General features: G+C 41.0%; 1 protein-coding gene across 3 annotated transcripts in view; it reads right to left on the bottom strand.

The window, feature by feature from the left end:
- Adam23 (ADAM metallopeptidase domain 23) overlaps positions 1-18,986 on the bottom strand; it is a 146,964-nt gene that overhangs the window by 57,423 nt on the left and 70,555 nt on the right. For all 3 annotated transcript variants that reach the window (NM_001029899.3, NM_001393708.2, XM_087565319.1), the window contains 5 exon segments: positions 2,684-2,749; positions 4,455-4,528; positions 5,296-5,368; positions 9,270-9,333; positions 10,748-10,830. In NM_001029899.3, the coding sequence (NP_001025070.3) occupies positions 2,684-2,749; positions 4,455-4,528; positions 5,296-5,368; positions 9,270-9,333; positions 10,748-10,830 (360 nt within the window).

Raw genomic sequence — 18,986 nt, 5'->3', positions numbered from 1 at the left:
GTTTGCATTTTAAAAAATACATGTCCCCAAAATCTATCATTCAGACGTCATGCTCAGTTTTCATTCAACATGCTATACTGAAATGAAAACTCAAGCAAGGTTCATTTAAAAAAAACTTGGATTTCTTTTTTAATTAAAAAATGTGGGCTGGTGAGTAGCTGAGTGGGTAAAAGCACTTGCCAGGCAAGCCTGACATCGGTTCAATTGTATAAAACCATATTTTTAAAAAAGCCACAAGTGGTGGCGTCCCACTGCAATCCGGGCACCCTGATGCTGAGACGTGGAAGTGGAGACAGAATTACTAGCTAGTCTAGAGAACAGCTCAGCAGAAACAAGGGGCCCGATACCTCAAACCTCTGACCTCTGACCTCCACAGCATGCATGCCTACAATCATACACATCATACACACACATACACACACAATAATAAATTGACATTTAAATAAATGTTGAAAACAAATAAGACGGTGATTTTTTATTACAAAATATGTGGTACAAGCAAATAAGGTTTTCTCTGCAGAGAGCAATATTTTTGAGAATGGTGCTATTGCACTATTTGTACAATTGGGCACGCTGTGGTACTATCTCCTGTGTGCTCTCTCACCTGTGCATGCTCTCTCTCTCTCTCTCTCTCTCTCTCTCTCTCTCTCTCTCTCTCTCACACACACACACACACACACACACACACACACTCCAATAGTAAATAAAATATGCTCTCAACTACTCATCTGGAAGAACTGCACTGTGCATAGTCAACACATTGTATACCGGTATGTCCTGCATGTAGATATGATAAAATTATCTATACATTACAAGATTTGTATAAATGATGCCAGGAAAAGCTCAGTCTTTTAAAATACATAATTTCACAACTTGCCACAGTCATCAGGTTTGAAAAGTAAAGTAGTTGGAAAATCGTTAGAATTTTCAGTGGTTCAGAGGAAGACAGCCCAACCAACGCCTTTCAGAAACTCAGATTTAAGCCTCTCTTAGCACAAGTCACCACCTGAACACTTGGTTTTCCTTACCAGGGAAGACTTCTCCTAAGTTATATGTAATTCCAAAAATTTTTCCTTCTTACTCTTATATCTCAAGAAATTTATTTAAAGGCTGATACAGAAAATCAAGTCTGTCTACAAAAAAGTAAAAAGAATTCTATGGGGGGGGAATAATTTTCAACACAATTGAATTATTACTTAGTAACTAATGGTAATTAGTTTAAATATCTATTAAGGTAAAAGACTCAAATAAAAGTGTATATATATATATATATATCAAAGCTTTCATAATATACACTTTCAAGGATTTCTCTGAACAGACTGAGCTGAATGGAACTTCATATTGTCAATTTAGTACAAAATGCAACTTTATCATGTAGCTCACTAACTTTGATTCCCTTAAAATAACGAGGACTTACTGAAGCTTAAAACTGTATTCTAATATTTTATAAGGGCTTGTCCCACGTCTGACTTTTAAGTATGGAGTCTTTAAAAATATAAGTCCACTTTTGTGAAATCAACAATTTTTAGAATTAAACTGTATAGCTGTGACAAAATAACCACGGGCCTGATGAGACTGGGGCTGTGGCCATGGAGAGGCCTGAGGCAGAAGGCACAAAAGAGCCGCACAGTCACATCCATGCCCAGCTCCAGCTAATGTCCCACTCCAACAGCTTGACACACTGAGCTGAGCCAGCCCCAGAGAAGTGTATCTGAGAGGTTGACCAGCACACCACGGGAACCATGGGAACCACGGGAACCCAGCACAGCAGAGCACAGCCTTGACACAGGATGCTCAGGCGCTGACAGTGGAAATCACTAAGTGGAGAACAGGGACGGTGAGTGTGGTGTTTCTGTCCACACATCCCTCAAGCATCACCGGAGTGCAACACATGTTACTCTCACAGGTGTAACACATTACTTATATTATCAATATTTAGTAAAACAAATGACTGGTTTAAAAACGGCCTCTTTAGATAGATGTTTCATTTGTTTGTTTGTTTGTATATTCAGTGCAGAGGGATTGAACTCAGAGCCTCGCATGTGATACACACACACACACACACACACACACACACACACACACAAAAGCATGGGATAAAATAGTGATGTGAAAAGTAGAGAGCAAGGATTTTATTTTTTTGAGAGCAAGGATTTTAAACAAGCATAAGTGAAAAGCATCATATTGGTAAATCTACCCATTATAAATCTCTATTAAAGAGGTAACTTGGGAGCTGTCAAAATTCCATAAAGTCTCGGTCTCCTCTTCACCTAGGAACACCGTGCTCATTTAGAGCCACCAAATGCTTGTGTCTAGACATCTGGACTTTATTAAGTTACTACTAACAATAGTTAAAGTAAAATGCATGTCTTGTTTAACAAGCTATCGGGATTCTGTGCTGGTTTGGATGGGAATGGCCCCCACGGGCTCATGTATTTGAATGCTCGGTCTTTAGCTGGAGGAAGTGCCTTTCCTGCTCTAACCCTATGCCTGCCTGCCTGCCTGCCTGCCTGCCTGCCTGCCTGCCTGCGTGTGCTGCACTACACCCCCCCGCCCAAGTGGGTCATGGGCTCACCCTTTGAAGTTGTAAGCAAAGTCCCAATGAAATGCTTTCCTTTATAAGTTGTCTTGGTCATCGTGTCTCTTCACAGTAACTAAGACAACGACAATTCTATATTCTTACCGTCTTGTGATCGTTAACAATCATAAGCTCCAAATACTTCATTTCTTCAAACACACCTCGCGATGGCTAAAGGAAATAAAAAATGGTTAGAACAGTGGTTGACATAAAGTATCTCTAAGCCTTGAATTTCAGGACTCTTCACTGCCTGTTGTATAGATGGCCAAAAAAGGTGCCTGGTAAAGCAACTGTTCACATGTGACTATAAAGTGTCACTGAACAAAGAAGAAGCTAGAGAAGCAGTGTCACTATCACTACTCACCGAAATGAGAAATAGGTCATGGGGTTTCTGTGTGGTTTTCCATGTAAAATCACTCTAAAGGAAAAGGCATGGCATGATAGCTAAAATAAATGCATTTTCTTTTCTATGGTAATAATGATAAAATATTCACATTTACTTAAAATGTCAAAGGGAATTCACTTTAAATTCCTCTCAAGAGAACAGCAGGCATCTCTGAAATCACATCAGGGTGGTCAATAAGAATTAGAGGACTGGAATAAAGGGCATCTGACAGACTTCCAATCTCCAGCCCCTCACAGGAACAAACGCCGACAGATAACACTTTAAGAATAAAGACTATTTTACTTCACGGTCACATGTATCCTCTCATAGTTGAAAAGCTAATGATGACAGGTCTTCCTCATTGTGTACTGAGTAACAGTTCAGTAAGGGGTAGACTGTAGTGAAAGGAAGGCTGTGCAAGTCAACTGCATCTTTGAGAATAAGCACTGAGCTCTAATTAACTGAACAGAAAAAGGTTGTATTCGTGATAATCATAACGCCAATGTAAATTATGTGAGAAGATGATTCAAACTTGAACTAACTTTTAGATCACTGGGGGGTCTAATTCATTTAACACACACATACAACTAAGTATTATCTTAAATGTATAATTTGTGCTATAATTACTCATTAAGTCATCTAGTGAATTACAATGTAACCTATAAGCTGTAGAATTAATTCTTGGTTACATGGCGTTCACCATATAATTACTGAACAGTCCCAATCATTACAGCCTTCTAATCTACTGCAGATTTAGTTACAATGCCCCTGTGCATTTATCAGTGCATAAAAGGCATGCAACAGTTGCTGGTTATGCAATCTCAAGACTTTTAGCCCACTGTCATATTGGCAAGAGGGATGGCATTGTGTCATTCTGGTCTAAAAAACACATTCAGATTTCAACTTTGGTATAATAAGAGTTTTCCATTTGGAAGAAATACAAATAAACTTGATTAGCCAGTGTTTTTTTTTAAACAGAAATGTTCTGTATGACATTGTAGGAACCAGATTGCCTCTAAAGCTGTGGTACAGTCTCTTTATTGTCTGTCTGTGTGTCTGTCAGCTTTGGTTTGGTTGTGTGGGGAGGGTGAATGAATGGGGAAGCCAGAGGTCAACTACTGGAATCAATTCTCTCCTTCCTTCTGCCAGGTGATCACAAGCATGGAGTTCAGGATACACCAAGTTTCACCTACTTAAGCCACCTTACCAGCCCTACAGTGCTTTTCCAAAAGGGGAGAAAATGTCCTCCAATTTTCCTAAGAAAAACACATTGGAGACAGACCTAAAACAACACATTTTTACGTGACACCAGGGTTCAAAGTACACTGTAATCAGTTTGAGTCCTTAACAGGGAGGGAAGAATAAATAGCATTGAGCTGAAAATCCCCAAGAGATGGGCTTCTCTGTGCTGTTTCTGTTATGAAGGGGAAAGTTTAGATGGAATGTGGGGGGTGCCAAGGAGCGGAGCCTGTGGCCCGAGGCTACACTCACATTGACTGCTCTTTTCCTTCTTCTCAGCCACTGTAATTCAGGTAGCAAAGGCCACTGGTCACTGCCATCTGTGCCTGTGTAAGAGGGAAATTAACATCAAATGGATGTGGACAGCGTTCCATTGAGAATAGTCTTCAAATATTACATGAAGGAACAGTGCCATTAATAATAAATGTCATCACAGAGCCCAAATAGCCTACAGTGAAACGGTGCATTGATTGTTCAACATCTCACACTCACAAAGACAGTTCAAACGCTTTTCTTCTCATCGGGAAAAATGTGAGTTGCCCAAGGTTGATTAGAAGATTGTTATCTGACCTACAATCATTTAGCAAGAGCCTAAGAACTCTACTATGTGTGCCCAATTTACTTTAGACTTTACAACGATAGGTGGCGTAAGGCTTTGTATAAATCATGAAAGATTCTGGGCATTAGTATATAGGAATAGTATCACAGGTCTGCAGGAAACCAAAAGAAGCCTTTGCCAGCATCAGCATCCTAGAGAATCTTCAGGGGCAGGGTGAATGGGGGAGGTAGTGCGACAGGGCTGGGAAAGAGCAAATCAGAAAGCCAGCTTTGACGCCTGGCTCTGCAGTAGTCATTTACATTTGGCCGCACTGAGGTTCCAAGCTCAGCTACAGGCTGGAGCCTCATTTGTCATCTCCACTGAAGCAACACTCCATGCCTCATCCCACGCAAGGCTCAGCTAAGGCTGCACTCCCCACCCACACAGCCGACCTGAGCCCTCAGACCCATTTCCCTCCCCAGCAAGCCTGCACACCTACAGAGGTCTGCAAGTCACAGCCCCAGACGTATCATGGCTATTTTAATTAAAACTTACTGAGATTCTTCATCTGCTTAGAATATTGTCCTGCCAAGGTTTTCTGGATTATGTGTGGTCGGCCAGTGCTTTTCTGAAACAAAAACAATTGCAGGAAATGAAAAAAGTGAGACAGGAAGACACCTCTATGACTCCCTGGAACCATGTTTGCATAATGCTTCTTCTAATATCCTTCCTTTACACGGACGTGAGATATGAGAAGGAAGACGGTATGCCTTGTTGAGTCTCTAATTTTAAGTGAAAGAGCGCCCTTCAACTGCTCCACTTCAGATCACAGCACTGCTTTGTCAGTTCTCTTGAAATCTCAGCTTCTTTCAAAGCCCCAAGTGGGAGATGGGTAAGAAAGGAGTGCCTGTCCACCAGCGTGAGACGACGTTGGCGCTCTTAGACACTTTGAAAACATAAAACTTGAAAAGATGAAATTGCAATTTTCCCATCAACTTGTAAATGATTTAAAAACTGTGACATCCACAGCTAATTACAGCTGCGAGGTAGAACGTCCTCATACATCACTCGTAACGGCATAAGAGAGACTTTATAATATCCATGAGCAACCTTGAGAATATTCATATCTTTTGGCCTAGAAATTACACGGACACTTTACATTGTTAGAAGTGGAAGAAACATTAAGAGCTGAGTGCTTAGTTTCTGCCAACCAGTCCTCCTGTGTGTACTGTCCAAATTATTCCCAACAAACAGCCCATGTAGTCTGCATTCGATCCCCGTTCTGGGTTGCTCTCTGTTGCTATGATAAAACACTGACCATAACAAACGAGAAGGAAAGAGCTCATTCCAACTTGCAAGCTACAGTCCATCATGGAAGAAAATGAGGGCAGGAACTCAAGCAGGAACCTAGAGGCAAGAACTGAAGCAAAGACCGTGGAACTGGCTAAGCTAAGACCCTGCTTACTGGCTTGCTTCCTCTGGCTTGCTGAGCTGCCTTTTTTATACAGCTCAGGGATACCTATATTATCCCGACTGTCTAAGGATAGTTCCACCCACAGTGGGCTCGGCCATCCTACATAAGTTAGCAAGAAGAGAATGACACACAGACACGCCCACAGCCACTCTGATGGAGACAGAGCTTCAGCTGAGTTTCCCTCTTCTTAGGTGAAGCAAGTTGACAACCAAGATCAACCATCACAGTTCTACTTAAATGAATTAAAATACTGAGATTCAGAAAGAGGCATGATTGGGTTAAATAGTGCTATGAAACAATCAATTTATTTAAAATACAAATGGAAATATGCAACTGAAAAATTGTGTGAATATTTGCTGAAAGGTGGTAAGAAATTATTTTGGGGGATGGATAATTATTATTTAATTGTTTATTTTGCTTTCAAAATTGTTTAACATATTACTAGATTTGGGGGCTTCTGCAATATTAATAATTGAACCCAGAGTCTTCTGCATACTAAATTAGTCCTGTTCCACTAAGCAATGCCTAGCTTGTTTTCCGGTTTTTGTTTTTTGGGTTTTTTTTTTTTGGTGTTATTTTTGTTTTGTTTTGTTTTGTTTTGTTATTTTGAGATGGGAGTTTCACTAAGTTTACAGTGATTACAGGCATGGTGTATCACACTCAATTAATATATTAGTTTTATAGTCATAAAAATAGCTTTTTAAAGGGCCCTTATTAGGTATGATAAAAAACAATAATTAAGAATATTGCTAATTGTTTTCTACTTGCAATAGAATGTGAATTCTCACCGGAACTATCCCGTCCACACTCTTGACTGGCTATAAAGCATGCTAAAATCAATAACAACAACAGCAGCAGCAGCAATAATAATAATAATGTAACATTCAGAAATCCAAATTCTAGTCTAATCCGTTCTGTACTCTGGCAACAGATGAAAAGACACCTAGCACAGTGCTATTCACCCCTAAACCTGCAACAGGATTTTTGCAACTAATTTAAAGTCTCACGTTCAGCTTGCCTGCCCCCATTCTGCCCCCACCCACAGTGAGAATGAGAGCAAATCACTCTGAGAACAAAGGGAGGCAGGAGGAGGCAGGCAGGGAACCACCACCCCCAGCAGCTATAATTACAGCTATAACAAGGAGGCGCCAATTCCTTAAACATTTTGATAATACTGGTTTATATGTATATAAACCCTTTTAGCAGTTCAGCAGACACCACAACACATTTATGAATCCACCCCGCCTGCAAAAATGGGCTTATTATGGATGCACTGGGAATCTCCCCATTTGCACTTTCTTAAAATGCAAAAGCTTAGAGAACTGTTTTGGATTTACTGTTGTTGTTTTCCTTTGGGGATTTCTCTGGTGAGGGAAGTAAGAGAGCAGTTACTCAAAGCCAGTCTTCAGGTGCTTTGCTGAATGTCTGAATGCCTGGCACTTTTGCTGTAAGATCTGCCTGACCGGGGAACAGGGAGTGGATTTTACTCATCAAAACATCTTAATCGAGGCTAAACTGTCACCCCTCTCTGGAAAGTTTTAAAGTTATTTATCAAAACCCTTACAGGCTTGTTCAAATATCGCCATCCCCATGTACAATTCCATGTTTTTTCTGTCTCAAATTTGAAAAGTTACCTCATAGTTTTATATATGCATATAAACGTGTGTGTAAATATCTTATATAATTTTACTTTTACTTATATGTTAGATAATATATATTTATATTATAAATGAAACATACATTTACATAATGTATATTATATAAATATGTGTATGTTGTATATTTTATATTATATAAATGTATATAAAAACATTACACACACACATATACAGACAATAAAATAAATGCTGCCTTTTAGTATCAAAAGTCTAAAGTCAGAGTTGGTGAGATGATTCAGCAGTTGAAGGTCTCGCTGCCCTTGCACTCTCATGGCTACTCACAGTCACCGTAACTCCCCTTCCCAGAACTCTGATGCTCTTTCCTGAGCTCCTCACAGAACACACAGAATGCTCATATACAACAAATATACATTTATATTTATATACTATATATATGTTAAGGTGTATGTATGTACTTATGCATGTTTTAACAGCCTCAGTGATTACTATATTCTTCAAAGAAAGATTTTTTTAAATTTTTCTATCTGGACATGGCAGCACACACAGGACATTCAGGAGACCTGGGCTACATAATGACACCCTGTGCCCCACCAAACCTATTTTCTGCTCCCCATCAAATGACTGCATTATTCTGATCATCACTCTCAAAAAAACTTTTTTTTGTTAAAGTTCCCTCCCTAGGTCTCACCACCTCCCTGTTGTGACCTCACTGTGTCACGACTTCACCTGCCAAGCTCCACCCATACCAGAGCCTTTGTATCTTCACAGGTCTGGGAATGTTCCAATCTCCTTGCGGCCTTTTCTCAAGATTCTCCCTCACCATGGTGGCTCTTTGCCTCCTTCAGAGGGTGCCACCATCTGAAATGTCACGTGTGACTTTTCATCCCCATTATGAGTCTCAGGATATTAAGTTAATCATGGGTGTAAACTGCAGTAAGCTTTCAATATAGTATCAACAGCTGTTTTAGACTATAAAGACTGCTGTCGGGAAACAACATGGCGGGAACACAGGGTGTCTCGGTATGGTTGTTGACCTGTACACAATGAAACACCACTTTCTTCTCCATCTGGAAACTATATGCTGTGTCATCTAAACATTGTTTAGGTCAGATTTCCCTACTGAGTATTTCTAGGAACAGAAAGGAATTCTTACACAATTATCTAAAGAAGACAGTGGAAATGAAAGCTTTTCTAATGGAGTCCAGGCTCCCAGAGCGGAACAAAAGCCCTCCCTGTTCTCTCCGAAGACTGGAAAGTATGACCTTGCTTCAGAATACCTCATCGTCATACCTCTGTTCTGGCCTTACCAGCATGAGGACCTGGCACTGTACCATTCTAAGTGTGACATCACATATGGATAAATGATCTTCAGTGTCTTTTGTCTCCACATGCTGGAAAAACCAAACACCATAAGGAAATCAGTGTCACAGACCCACCTCATCATGAGTCAGCTCCAGAGGCTCTATCATATACACGAAAGTGTCATCCTCAAACATGCCACTGTAAGACAAGAAACCAGGAAGAAAGTCACCAAATGCGGCAAACAGTGAGAAGAGAAAAGTGAGCACCTCGACAGTGTCATTCAAGAGTGCCTCAGAGCAAATGTCTTCACACAGGTCCCTGGTAAACCCCCAACAACTGCATGGAGCCCTCCCATGGTCCCAGCACTCCCGAGACTACTAGGCAGCTTGCAAGCACAGAAGTCTAAAACAATCCCCAAGAGCATACGAATGCTACAGGACATAAACTAACGACAACATTGATCTGGAACAAGATCTCTCACTTGTTTCAGAATATGAAACTAGTACAAATTTCTTGTTATACCAATGATATATCACATAAAAGAAAGTTGACCGCCCCATTGTCTAAGAATAGTCTAAGACCATCTCTGACTCTGAAGAGGCTAGCAGGAGTATCTTTACACTTGTAAATTGTGAATTCCTATGAAGTAGTGTGTCATTAAGAAAAACACATTTAACTTGGGGAGACATGAACTTTCTTTAAAATAACATTAGAACGGAGTTTTAAGACCCCTTTTCATCTCATGTCTAAAGCTAAGTCAGCGTCCTAGGTCTAAACATGTTTATGCCTGGTTTCACTGAGTATGCCCCCAGATAATGGGGGAATTCCTTCTAACATCCCATCCTTCCCAGGCGATCCCTAGTTAGACTTAGATCTAATCCAACTGATGACCTTTGCCATATTTCTGTAGGCGCTGTGTCAACTAGAAAGTCACTCTGTAAGCTTCTGGCTAGAGTCTGGGTCTTAAATGTCCCAACAGATCCACTACTAAGGATCTGATTTCACCTCAGAGTGGAATCACTCCTGGCAGGCAGTGGAATTATCATGAGGTAATCACTTGGAGCCTTGTAAGAAGTCTTTAGCTCACAGTAGGGGTTAGGGGAAATGCCCTTGCAGGGCACTGTGGGACTTCAGTCTCCTTTTCACTATCTCCCCTTGTCACACGGTGAGCAGTTCTGCAGCACAACACACATTCAATGCACAATGATGTGATTCCTCACAAGTGGCCCAAAGTCATGAGATCAACCTATCATGGATTCAAACCTCCGAGGCTTGAAGGAAAATAATCCTTTTCTCTTAAATTGATTATCTCAGGGATTTTGTTTCAGTAACAGAAAGCTAACTAACACGCCCCTATCCTTTCCCTCATAGCATCAACCAAAATGGGCGTCACTAATCTATGTAATCATTTGTTTAATCTGAGATTTCTGCAAAGTCTAGGTGTTAAAGCAGAGGGGACTTATCTCCCTCAAACTGCTCTGTGTTTAGTCCTCAACACATCACTGACATAGGAAAGTCGCTAATACAAAATATCTGAAAATAACAACTGCACAGAGTGAATGGATATGAGCAAGCCTGGGAGTCAGGAGGACCCGAGAAGATTCCCACATACTGGAGTCCATTGCAGGTCGACAGAGCCACCCTGGAGTCCTTGACACCTCTGATGCTCCCATGGTAGTAGCAGTGCTCTCCGCCCTACAAAACAAAGAATGCCTTATTGATTGTCTCTTATACACTGACAGCCCTGCTTCCGATCGATCGTTCTGTAGAGAAAGGCTGCCAATGATGAGAATGTGTGCGCACAAGAAACTCCCATTTTTGAAGTTAAAAATAGGGCTGGGAAAGCATTAAGCATAACAAGTTTGCCTGTGTTTAATGGAGTGACTCCTCATGGTCCGTGTCTCTGACTGACATATAGTGAACTCCTTTACTATGGCTGCTGTTGTTGTCTTTTGCGGTGCTATTTTACCTTGTTTTCTTGGTTTGAGGGGGCTTTGTTGTTTTATTAGGTTTTTGAGAAAGAACTTAAAGTCGAATGGGCAGGGAAGGGTAAAGGCCATGGAAGAACTTGGGGGAGGGGAAATATGATCAAATATATTTAAATTTTAAAATGCTTTAAATAATAAAAATATTAGGGGTGGGGATTTAGCTCAGCGGTAGAGCGCTTGCCTAGCGAGCACAAGGCCCTGGGTTCAGTCCCCAGCTCCGGAAAAAAAAAATAATAATAAAAATATTAAAAAGAGAAAGAAATCATAAAAGAGCATAGTCAATGTATTTGCGTTATATATATATATCAATAAAATTGATATTAAAGTAAAGCATAAAGAAATAATAAAGTACCTCCCGATTACAGACTCGTGATACCCTCTCTGACCTTTGAGTATGCAGTGCCCGTCTTGAGTTAAGCTGCAATTTGGTGTTTGCGCTGTGACCCTGAGAAGTCACAGAAGGTGTGCATAGCTGTGCTACAGTTTGACTACACTATCCTTCTATATTCTTCATTTGGGGGGACATATTGTTTTGTCTCCTTGCTTGTATATGCAATTAGCATCCCTATCCGCTAAGAGTAGCCTAAGCTCCCCCTAAGTCAGTGAGCAGGCTTACTTTGTACCTAAAGATAGACACCCTTGTGTTTGCCTTCCGTCCCCCAGCTTCAGTCCAGTCGACTGAGTTCTGGGTCCCATTAACAGATACCATTCAAGACCTCCCGGAACACTGATGGAAGTCTTTCTTTCTTTGCCTTCTACATTGGACCTTAAATTCCCTGTCTTCCTCATTTACTGTCACCACCACCACCCTCCTGTTAGAAACACACAATGTCTGCTACCTTATTAAAAAGTATTTATGGGTGACTTGAAAACAGAAAAGGACCAAATGGTGAAAACAAAACGACCAGTAGGAGATGAGGGAGATAATAATAGACTAGACTGAGGAATGAGGATCAATTTCAATGTATAAAATGCCACAATGTCTTTTTTGTTATGCTGATACTTTGAAATGGATGAACATTAAATTATGACTGAAGATGAAATTTATTTCATATTGGAAACTCAGAAGTATACTATAAACCTGTTGTGCATATCTCTATTTCATTCCAATGCAGTAATGTTATGTATATGAATATTGCTTCTCATAAACCCTTTTTCAACTAAAAATTAGGTTGTTTCTATGAAGAATATATATGATGATCACAAGGTTAGACATGATCTGTGTTGTCATTATGTTAGACCTATAACCCAAGGTGCTCTCTTTTTCCTATTAATGTTTACATAGCTGTATCAGTGAAATAACAATTATTAAATAGTTCTTATTCATAAAGCTACTATGAAAAATAAATGAATAAATGCAAACAAAACAAAACAAAAAAAAGTATTTATGGGGTTGGGGATTTAGCTCAGTGGTAGAGCGTTTGCCTAGCAAGCGCAAGGCCCTGGGTTTGGTCCCCAGCTCCGAAAAAAGAAAAGAAAAGAAAAGAAAGTATTTATGACGGATAAGTTAAGCAAGTACTCTGAGGGTAAACCTTTCATTTTCATCCCTCACAGCAGAGCCATGTGTTGGGTGGAAATGCTAACCTGCCCACTACTTCATCCTGCATCTCAGAGGCCTGGAGTCATCTAGCGTCTGCTGATGCTAATTCAGACACCATTCCAGCATCAGGCATTTTCTATAAAATCTATTGTTAGCTCTTTTAAGAGGACTTCATGGACTCCTATTCACCCAGATGGCATTCCTGCCCTTCTGCTGCCACAGCCCTCATAAGCACAATGATCTTCAGCCAGCCCAAGCTCATGATGTGATGAGGAAGATTCTAATAATGATTAGGAAAAGAACAAAGTGAATGTAAAGCCTTCTCCCCACAGGACAGGAATGTGCCTCAGGCTCACTGATGTACGTGCTTTACAGAAACTAGATCAGAAGGAGAACTGAACTGACTTTTTGATGAATATACATATATATGTATATATAGATCCAATATATGTGCGTGTGTGTGCGTGTGCATGCGTGTGCGTGTGTGTGTGCGTGTGCGTGTGTGTGTGTGTGTGTGTGTGTCATATGGAAATGATGCTTTATGTATAAGGAAATGACTATTGGTCAAGTACACCAGCATGTCTTGTCACTCATGCACAGTTGCTCTTGTGGGTACATGGGAAAAAACATTAGAATTTACGCTCATAGCAATTTTCCATCATATGACAGTGTTGTTGACAAGAGTCCTCATATTGCACACTAGATCCTACACATACGTCCTACAGAATGTGTAATTTTGACCTACATCTTTCCATTTGTAGCTCTGGCCCCTGACCCTAAAAACTACTGCTCTACTCTTTCCAATGTCTGGCTTCCTTAGAATCCGTATACTGTCACTAATGGAGATTTTTCTTCCTGTGTCTACATTAGTTCACAGGATATAAAAGTAATGGAATCGTATTCAGCCTTTAAATGGAGGTGCCACACCATTCGTGACCACATGGATGAACCTGGCACTCATATTTACCCACTGACTAGAAATCATGGGTGTGAGAATACACCACATTTTTCTTATTCATTCATCCACCAATGTACCACTGTAACTGCCTACATCTCTGGACTACTGTAAATAATGCTACCGTGAATAGTGATGTGCATGTTTGTATGTGAACGTGTTTTTGTCTGGCCGTGTGTGTGTGTGTGTGTGTGTGTGTGTGTGTGTGTGTGTGTGAGTGAGTCTGTGTGTGTCTGTGTGTGTGAGTGTGTTTGTGTCTGTGTGTGTCTGTGAGTGTATGTGAGTCTGTGTGTGTCTGTGTGTGTGAGTGTGTGTGTCTGTGTGTGTGAGTGTGTTTGTGTCTGTGTGTGAGTTTGTGTGTGTGTCTGTGTGTGTGTGAGTTTGTGTCTGTGTGTGTTTGTGTGTGTGAGTTTGTGTGAGTCTGTGTTTATGTGTCTGTGTATATGTCTCTGTGTGTGTTTGTGTGTGTGTGAATGTGTGTGTGAGTGTGCGTGTAAGTATGTGTGAGTGTGTGCGGCTGTGTGTGTCTGTGTGTGTGTTTGTCTGTGTGTGTGTCTCTGTGTGTGTGTGTGTGTGTGTGTGTGTGTGTGAGATGTAGGCATGGAAGTGTGTGTGGGCCTATCCATAAGTATGCAGAAGCCACAGCAGGACATCAGGTGCTCTGTATGCCTCTCCACCTTATTCCTTGAGACAGGGTCTCCCACTGACCCACAAGTTTGCTCATTCGCCTAGGCTGGCAGGCCAGGGAGCTCTCAGAATCTCCCAGTCTCCATTCCCCAATGTTGGTGTTCTGACCAAGCATAGACATATCTGGCATTGTATAAGAGTGTCAGGGATTAAAACTTGGGCCTTCATATTTGTAGACAAGCATCCTTGGCACACACATCCTTGGCTCCATGGACGTACATTTTCACTCACGAAGAAAGGCACCTAAGGTAATCAGAGTAATACAAAATTAAATTACAGTGAGCTATACCTCCCACTTACTAGAATGGCTATTGTGAAAAAGACAAGGGATACATGCTGGAGTGGCTGTGGGGGACAAAGGGACATTTGTAGACTGCTGGTAAAACTACAGACAGGTATGGCCAATTGAAGAATGGAGATCCACCAGAAAAAAAAGGAAATCTGAATCTCAAAGAGAGACTGCAGTGCATGTTCACCTCAGTTTCATTTGTGTGGCCAAGCTGGGAAAATTGATGGATGCACAAATGGGGAAATGTGTCCACCATGGAATACTGACCAGCCTTGGAAAGAGGGAAATCCTGCCACTATGGCAACATGCTGGGACACTGTGCTAAATGGAACAGTTCAATAAAGACAAATGCTGAACAAACCCCCATAGGTTGCATGAGAGTCAAACTCATGGGACAGAGGGTGCAACAGTGCTTGTCAGGAGCAAGGGGCAATTCAGCAAATGAAGAGGGATTAGTCGATGGGGATAAAGTTTTAGTTATGTGAGTAGAATATACTGTGGAGACAGAAAGTACCACAAAGTGACTACAGTTACTGTATTATATCCTTGAAATCTGCTATGAGGTAGATTTTTAAATGTTCTCACTAACGTGGATATCTATGGGAAGTGGAGGATGTGTTAATCAGCTTCAGTGTACACTTATCAGAGCATGACATTTGGTACAGCCTGACTATGTGATATTCTTATGTATAAGACCTAAGTTGCACACCTTAAATACACAATTTGCATTTTTCAATTATACTTCAATAAAGCTGGGGAAAGGAAACCACTCACAAAGGACTACATGTTATAGGGTTTCATTTATGTTCCAAATAGGCAATTTATAGAGGCAGAAAAGTAGATTAGCAGTTACCTGTGATAGGAAGGAAAGCCTCTAGGGAATGACTGCTAATAGATAAGATGCTTCTTTGTGGGGTGATGAAAAATGCTTTAAAATTAGATTATATTAATGGATGAATAATTTTGCAAATATAGTAAAAACAATTTAATTGTGTACTTTACGGTATATAAATTATGCCCCCATAAACTTGTTTAAACCAAGGAAAACATAAATAAGTAAAATAAAATCAACAAAGTTGCTTTATTGAACATTATATCACACTGTGTGCAAGGAATAGTGGAAGAAATTGTAATAAAATCTGCTTGCCTGGGTACATAGACGTTGCTCCGTGTGCATCCACAGACACCTACGTCGTACCTATACCATGAACTTGGGGTTTTCGGGTTTTTTGTTTGTTTGCTTGCTTGCTTGCTTTTGTCTTCGTCTCTCTGGTTCCTATCTTTGTTTCTCTTTTCAGCCCACTTTCATTCAGTGAAAGATATATACATATATGTACACATACACATATACATACATATCCCTTATCTAGAAGTGGGAATGGGGGATTGCGTGGCACAATAAAATGAAAAACTGTAACAGTGCTTGCTCTCAGAATACTATGCATTGGGATTTTCATATTAACTCTCCGAGTACTTTAAGTATCCACATCTATATTTTACCTCAAAGCCCTCACAGGCTGTTTATGATTCTAGGCTCTTCTGGTGAAATAACAGCCCACATGCCATTTCTCCAGCCCTCGGGCAGAGACCAGCTTATGGGATGGATGAGAAACCTTGACGCTCCTACACATATGCTTCCTTTCCTGGCGCTCCTCACAAAGGCTTCCTTCTACACGGTAGAGCCAAATCTTTGTAAAGCCTATTTTTAAATGCTTTTAAATGTATGTATGCATGGGAATGTGAACATATGCAAAATTTTCTCATGGTTTCAGAAGCAAAAATTGTCCTTGTGATCAAAAGTCATAAAATATATACAACTCTTTGATCCAGAGAGCCTTATTCTTAAAAATTAAACTTGCAGCAATTACTAAGACTGTGTTCAGACCCCATCTGGGAAGTGTTTCCTTAGGAAACACCAGGCAAGGGTGGAAGCAAACTAAATATTAAAATATTTTTAAATAAATAATAACAAGTTAGAAGAACATTATACAGTTTAAAAATAATGATCCAGGGCCAATAAAGGTTTCGTGTATACTAAAGCATTTATATGATCACTAGATTTTATAAATTTAGCATGGAATGTGTGCATAGCATATGCTTGGGGCATATATGTTTATATACACATAAGAAAAATGAGGATGTTTCCATTAACCCATTATCTAAGGATGAGGCAATTTGGGTATAGACCTGTTTTAGAGGAAATGAAAGAAAAGGGATGAATGTAAAGTCAAACTATAGTGAACACACTTTCCAGAGTTGATGTAGCTTTTGCTTTAAATATGTCCCAACCACAGGAGGCTTGGAATATCTTATTAATAGGAAGACCTCATTTGGGGTACCTCAAATGAACTCCGTACACCAATTAGCTATTGTACTTCTAAAAAAAAATACTGAGCGTCTTAGATAAAGGTTTGGGTCGGGTTACTGAGGCTGCAGAGGTGGCCCATCTGCTGGGTCTGGAGAGGCCTTGTGTGATCTCCTCTCTTCCAGGCTCATAAGTCAGCACACGCCGTGCTCAGAGCACTGGCACAGCCAACAGCAGCGTGGTTTTGTACAAATGCCAGCAAGCACCATTCCCACACTTGAGTTGGCACTAACGGTCCCTTTCCACTCTGCGGTGTTAGTCTCGGGGAGATTTGAAACTCCCAGATGCAGCTGGAGGAGAGAGCTGACAGTAGTAAGCACATGGCAAATGTACCAATCATTAACCGGACAGACCTAAGTCCTGAGACACACCACGGCCATGATCAGTGTTTCCAGTGACAGTCACTTACAAGCATGTGCCAAAAGAATACAATATGGGCTAAGAAACCCAGGTTCCCTGGCTCACAACCATGCAGGTCTGCATGTGAGAACTGCCACTGCTATGCTGACATTCGTCAGCTGTCAGCAAAACACAAATCGCATCTCCCCCCATTACTGGTTTCTTGTTTCCTTCCCAACATCTGTGGTTTATGTGGGCATTACTAAACATTCATGGCACCTGGACAGCCACTAAAAGTCCTAAATTCTTTTCTGTGCCCATCCTGTGGATTTTCTGCCTGACTCGTGGAAATCTCTGCTTGTCACACACTACCGATAATCTCTCTCTTGCTTCCGTTGAACCCCATTTTTTCTTTATTGGTCCTGCCTGGTGAGAAGAAAAGATCACCTCCCCTTGAAGAATGTCAGGTATGTGAAATTACCTTTATGTGACAACCTGTGATGGCCCTGAGTGGGCTTGCCCCCTTCTCTGCACCTCTGTATGTTCATTTTACTGCAGGAATAAGAGTACCCACCTCAGGGGCCTGCCAAGAGGGTAAAGTAGGGAAGGACTAGGGCTACAGCACAATTGTACAACACTGCCTACCATGCAGTGGTACCCAGAGAGAACAAATAAATAAAATTAAATAACAAAACAAAGTTGGGTATAACAGCGCATGCCTGTAATCTCAGCATGAGACTAAGGCAAGTGAACCCCAAGTTGGTGGCCAACCTCGGTGTGGTGGTTTGAATTGGTTCGGCCCCCATAGACTCATGTGTTTGGATGCCTGGCCATAGGGAGTGGCACTATTAGGAAGTGTGGCCTTATTGGAGGAGGTGTGGCTTTAGAGGAAGTGTGTCGCTGTGGAGGTGGGGCTTTGGGGTCATACACGCTCAAGTCTGGCCTGCGTCACTCAGTCTCCTTCTGCTGCCTTTGGATCAGATGTAGACCTCTCAGCTCCTTCTCCAGTACCCTGTCTGCCTGCACGCTGCCATGCTTCCCACCATGATGATAATGGACTGAACCTCTAAAACTGTAAGCCAGCCCCAATTAAATGTTTTCCTTTATAAGAGCTGCCTGGTCATGGTGTCTCTTACAGCAATGAAGTCCTAACTAAGACACTGAGTTACAGGCCCTCAAGAAGGGGTGGGGAAAGAATAATCCCAGGTCTCATTTTGAAACCTTCTACCCTTTGGTGCCTTCTACCCTTGGGCATCAGTTGCTTGCACTAAACTGTCACTGCAAGGGGTCATCCAACCTTACAATTCTGATTCCGTGGCCATGATCCTGGCTAAGTATTCCTAATCCAGAAGTCTCCAAACCCTGCAAAACCAGCTTGGCAGCAGGGGTGGAAAACCCATACACAAAACCATTTCATGAACAAAATTATCTAAAATGAACGAGATTACCCTGCAAGCTGTGTGTATAAGGTGTAGGTGACACATGAATGAATTTTGAGCCCTGTCCCCAAGCATCACTACATACAGGCAAATAGTTTTTTAAAAAGTTTAAAGCCAACAGACTTCTGGCCCCAAGTCTTTTAGGTAAGGGATACCCAAATGGTATTTTCAGTGCTGATAGGAGACTATAAAGCTCATCTGGCCATTCAATAAAGTAATGAATGTAAAATCAATCAAAACAATGAAATT

Source organism: Rattus norvegicus, chromosome 9, assembly GCF_021556685.1.
Source record: "Rattus norvegicus strain SHRSP/BbbUtx chromosome 9, alternate assembly SHRSP_T2T, whole genome shotgun sequence".
Classification (NCBI taxonomy): domain Eukaryota; kingdom Metazoa; phylum Chordata; class Mammalia; order Rodentia; family Muridae; genus Rattus; species Rattus norvegicus.
Note: the sequence above shows the minus strand (reverse complement) of the source record. Positions and strands in the feature narration are given on the sequence as shown.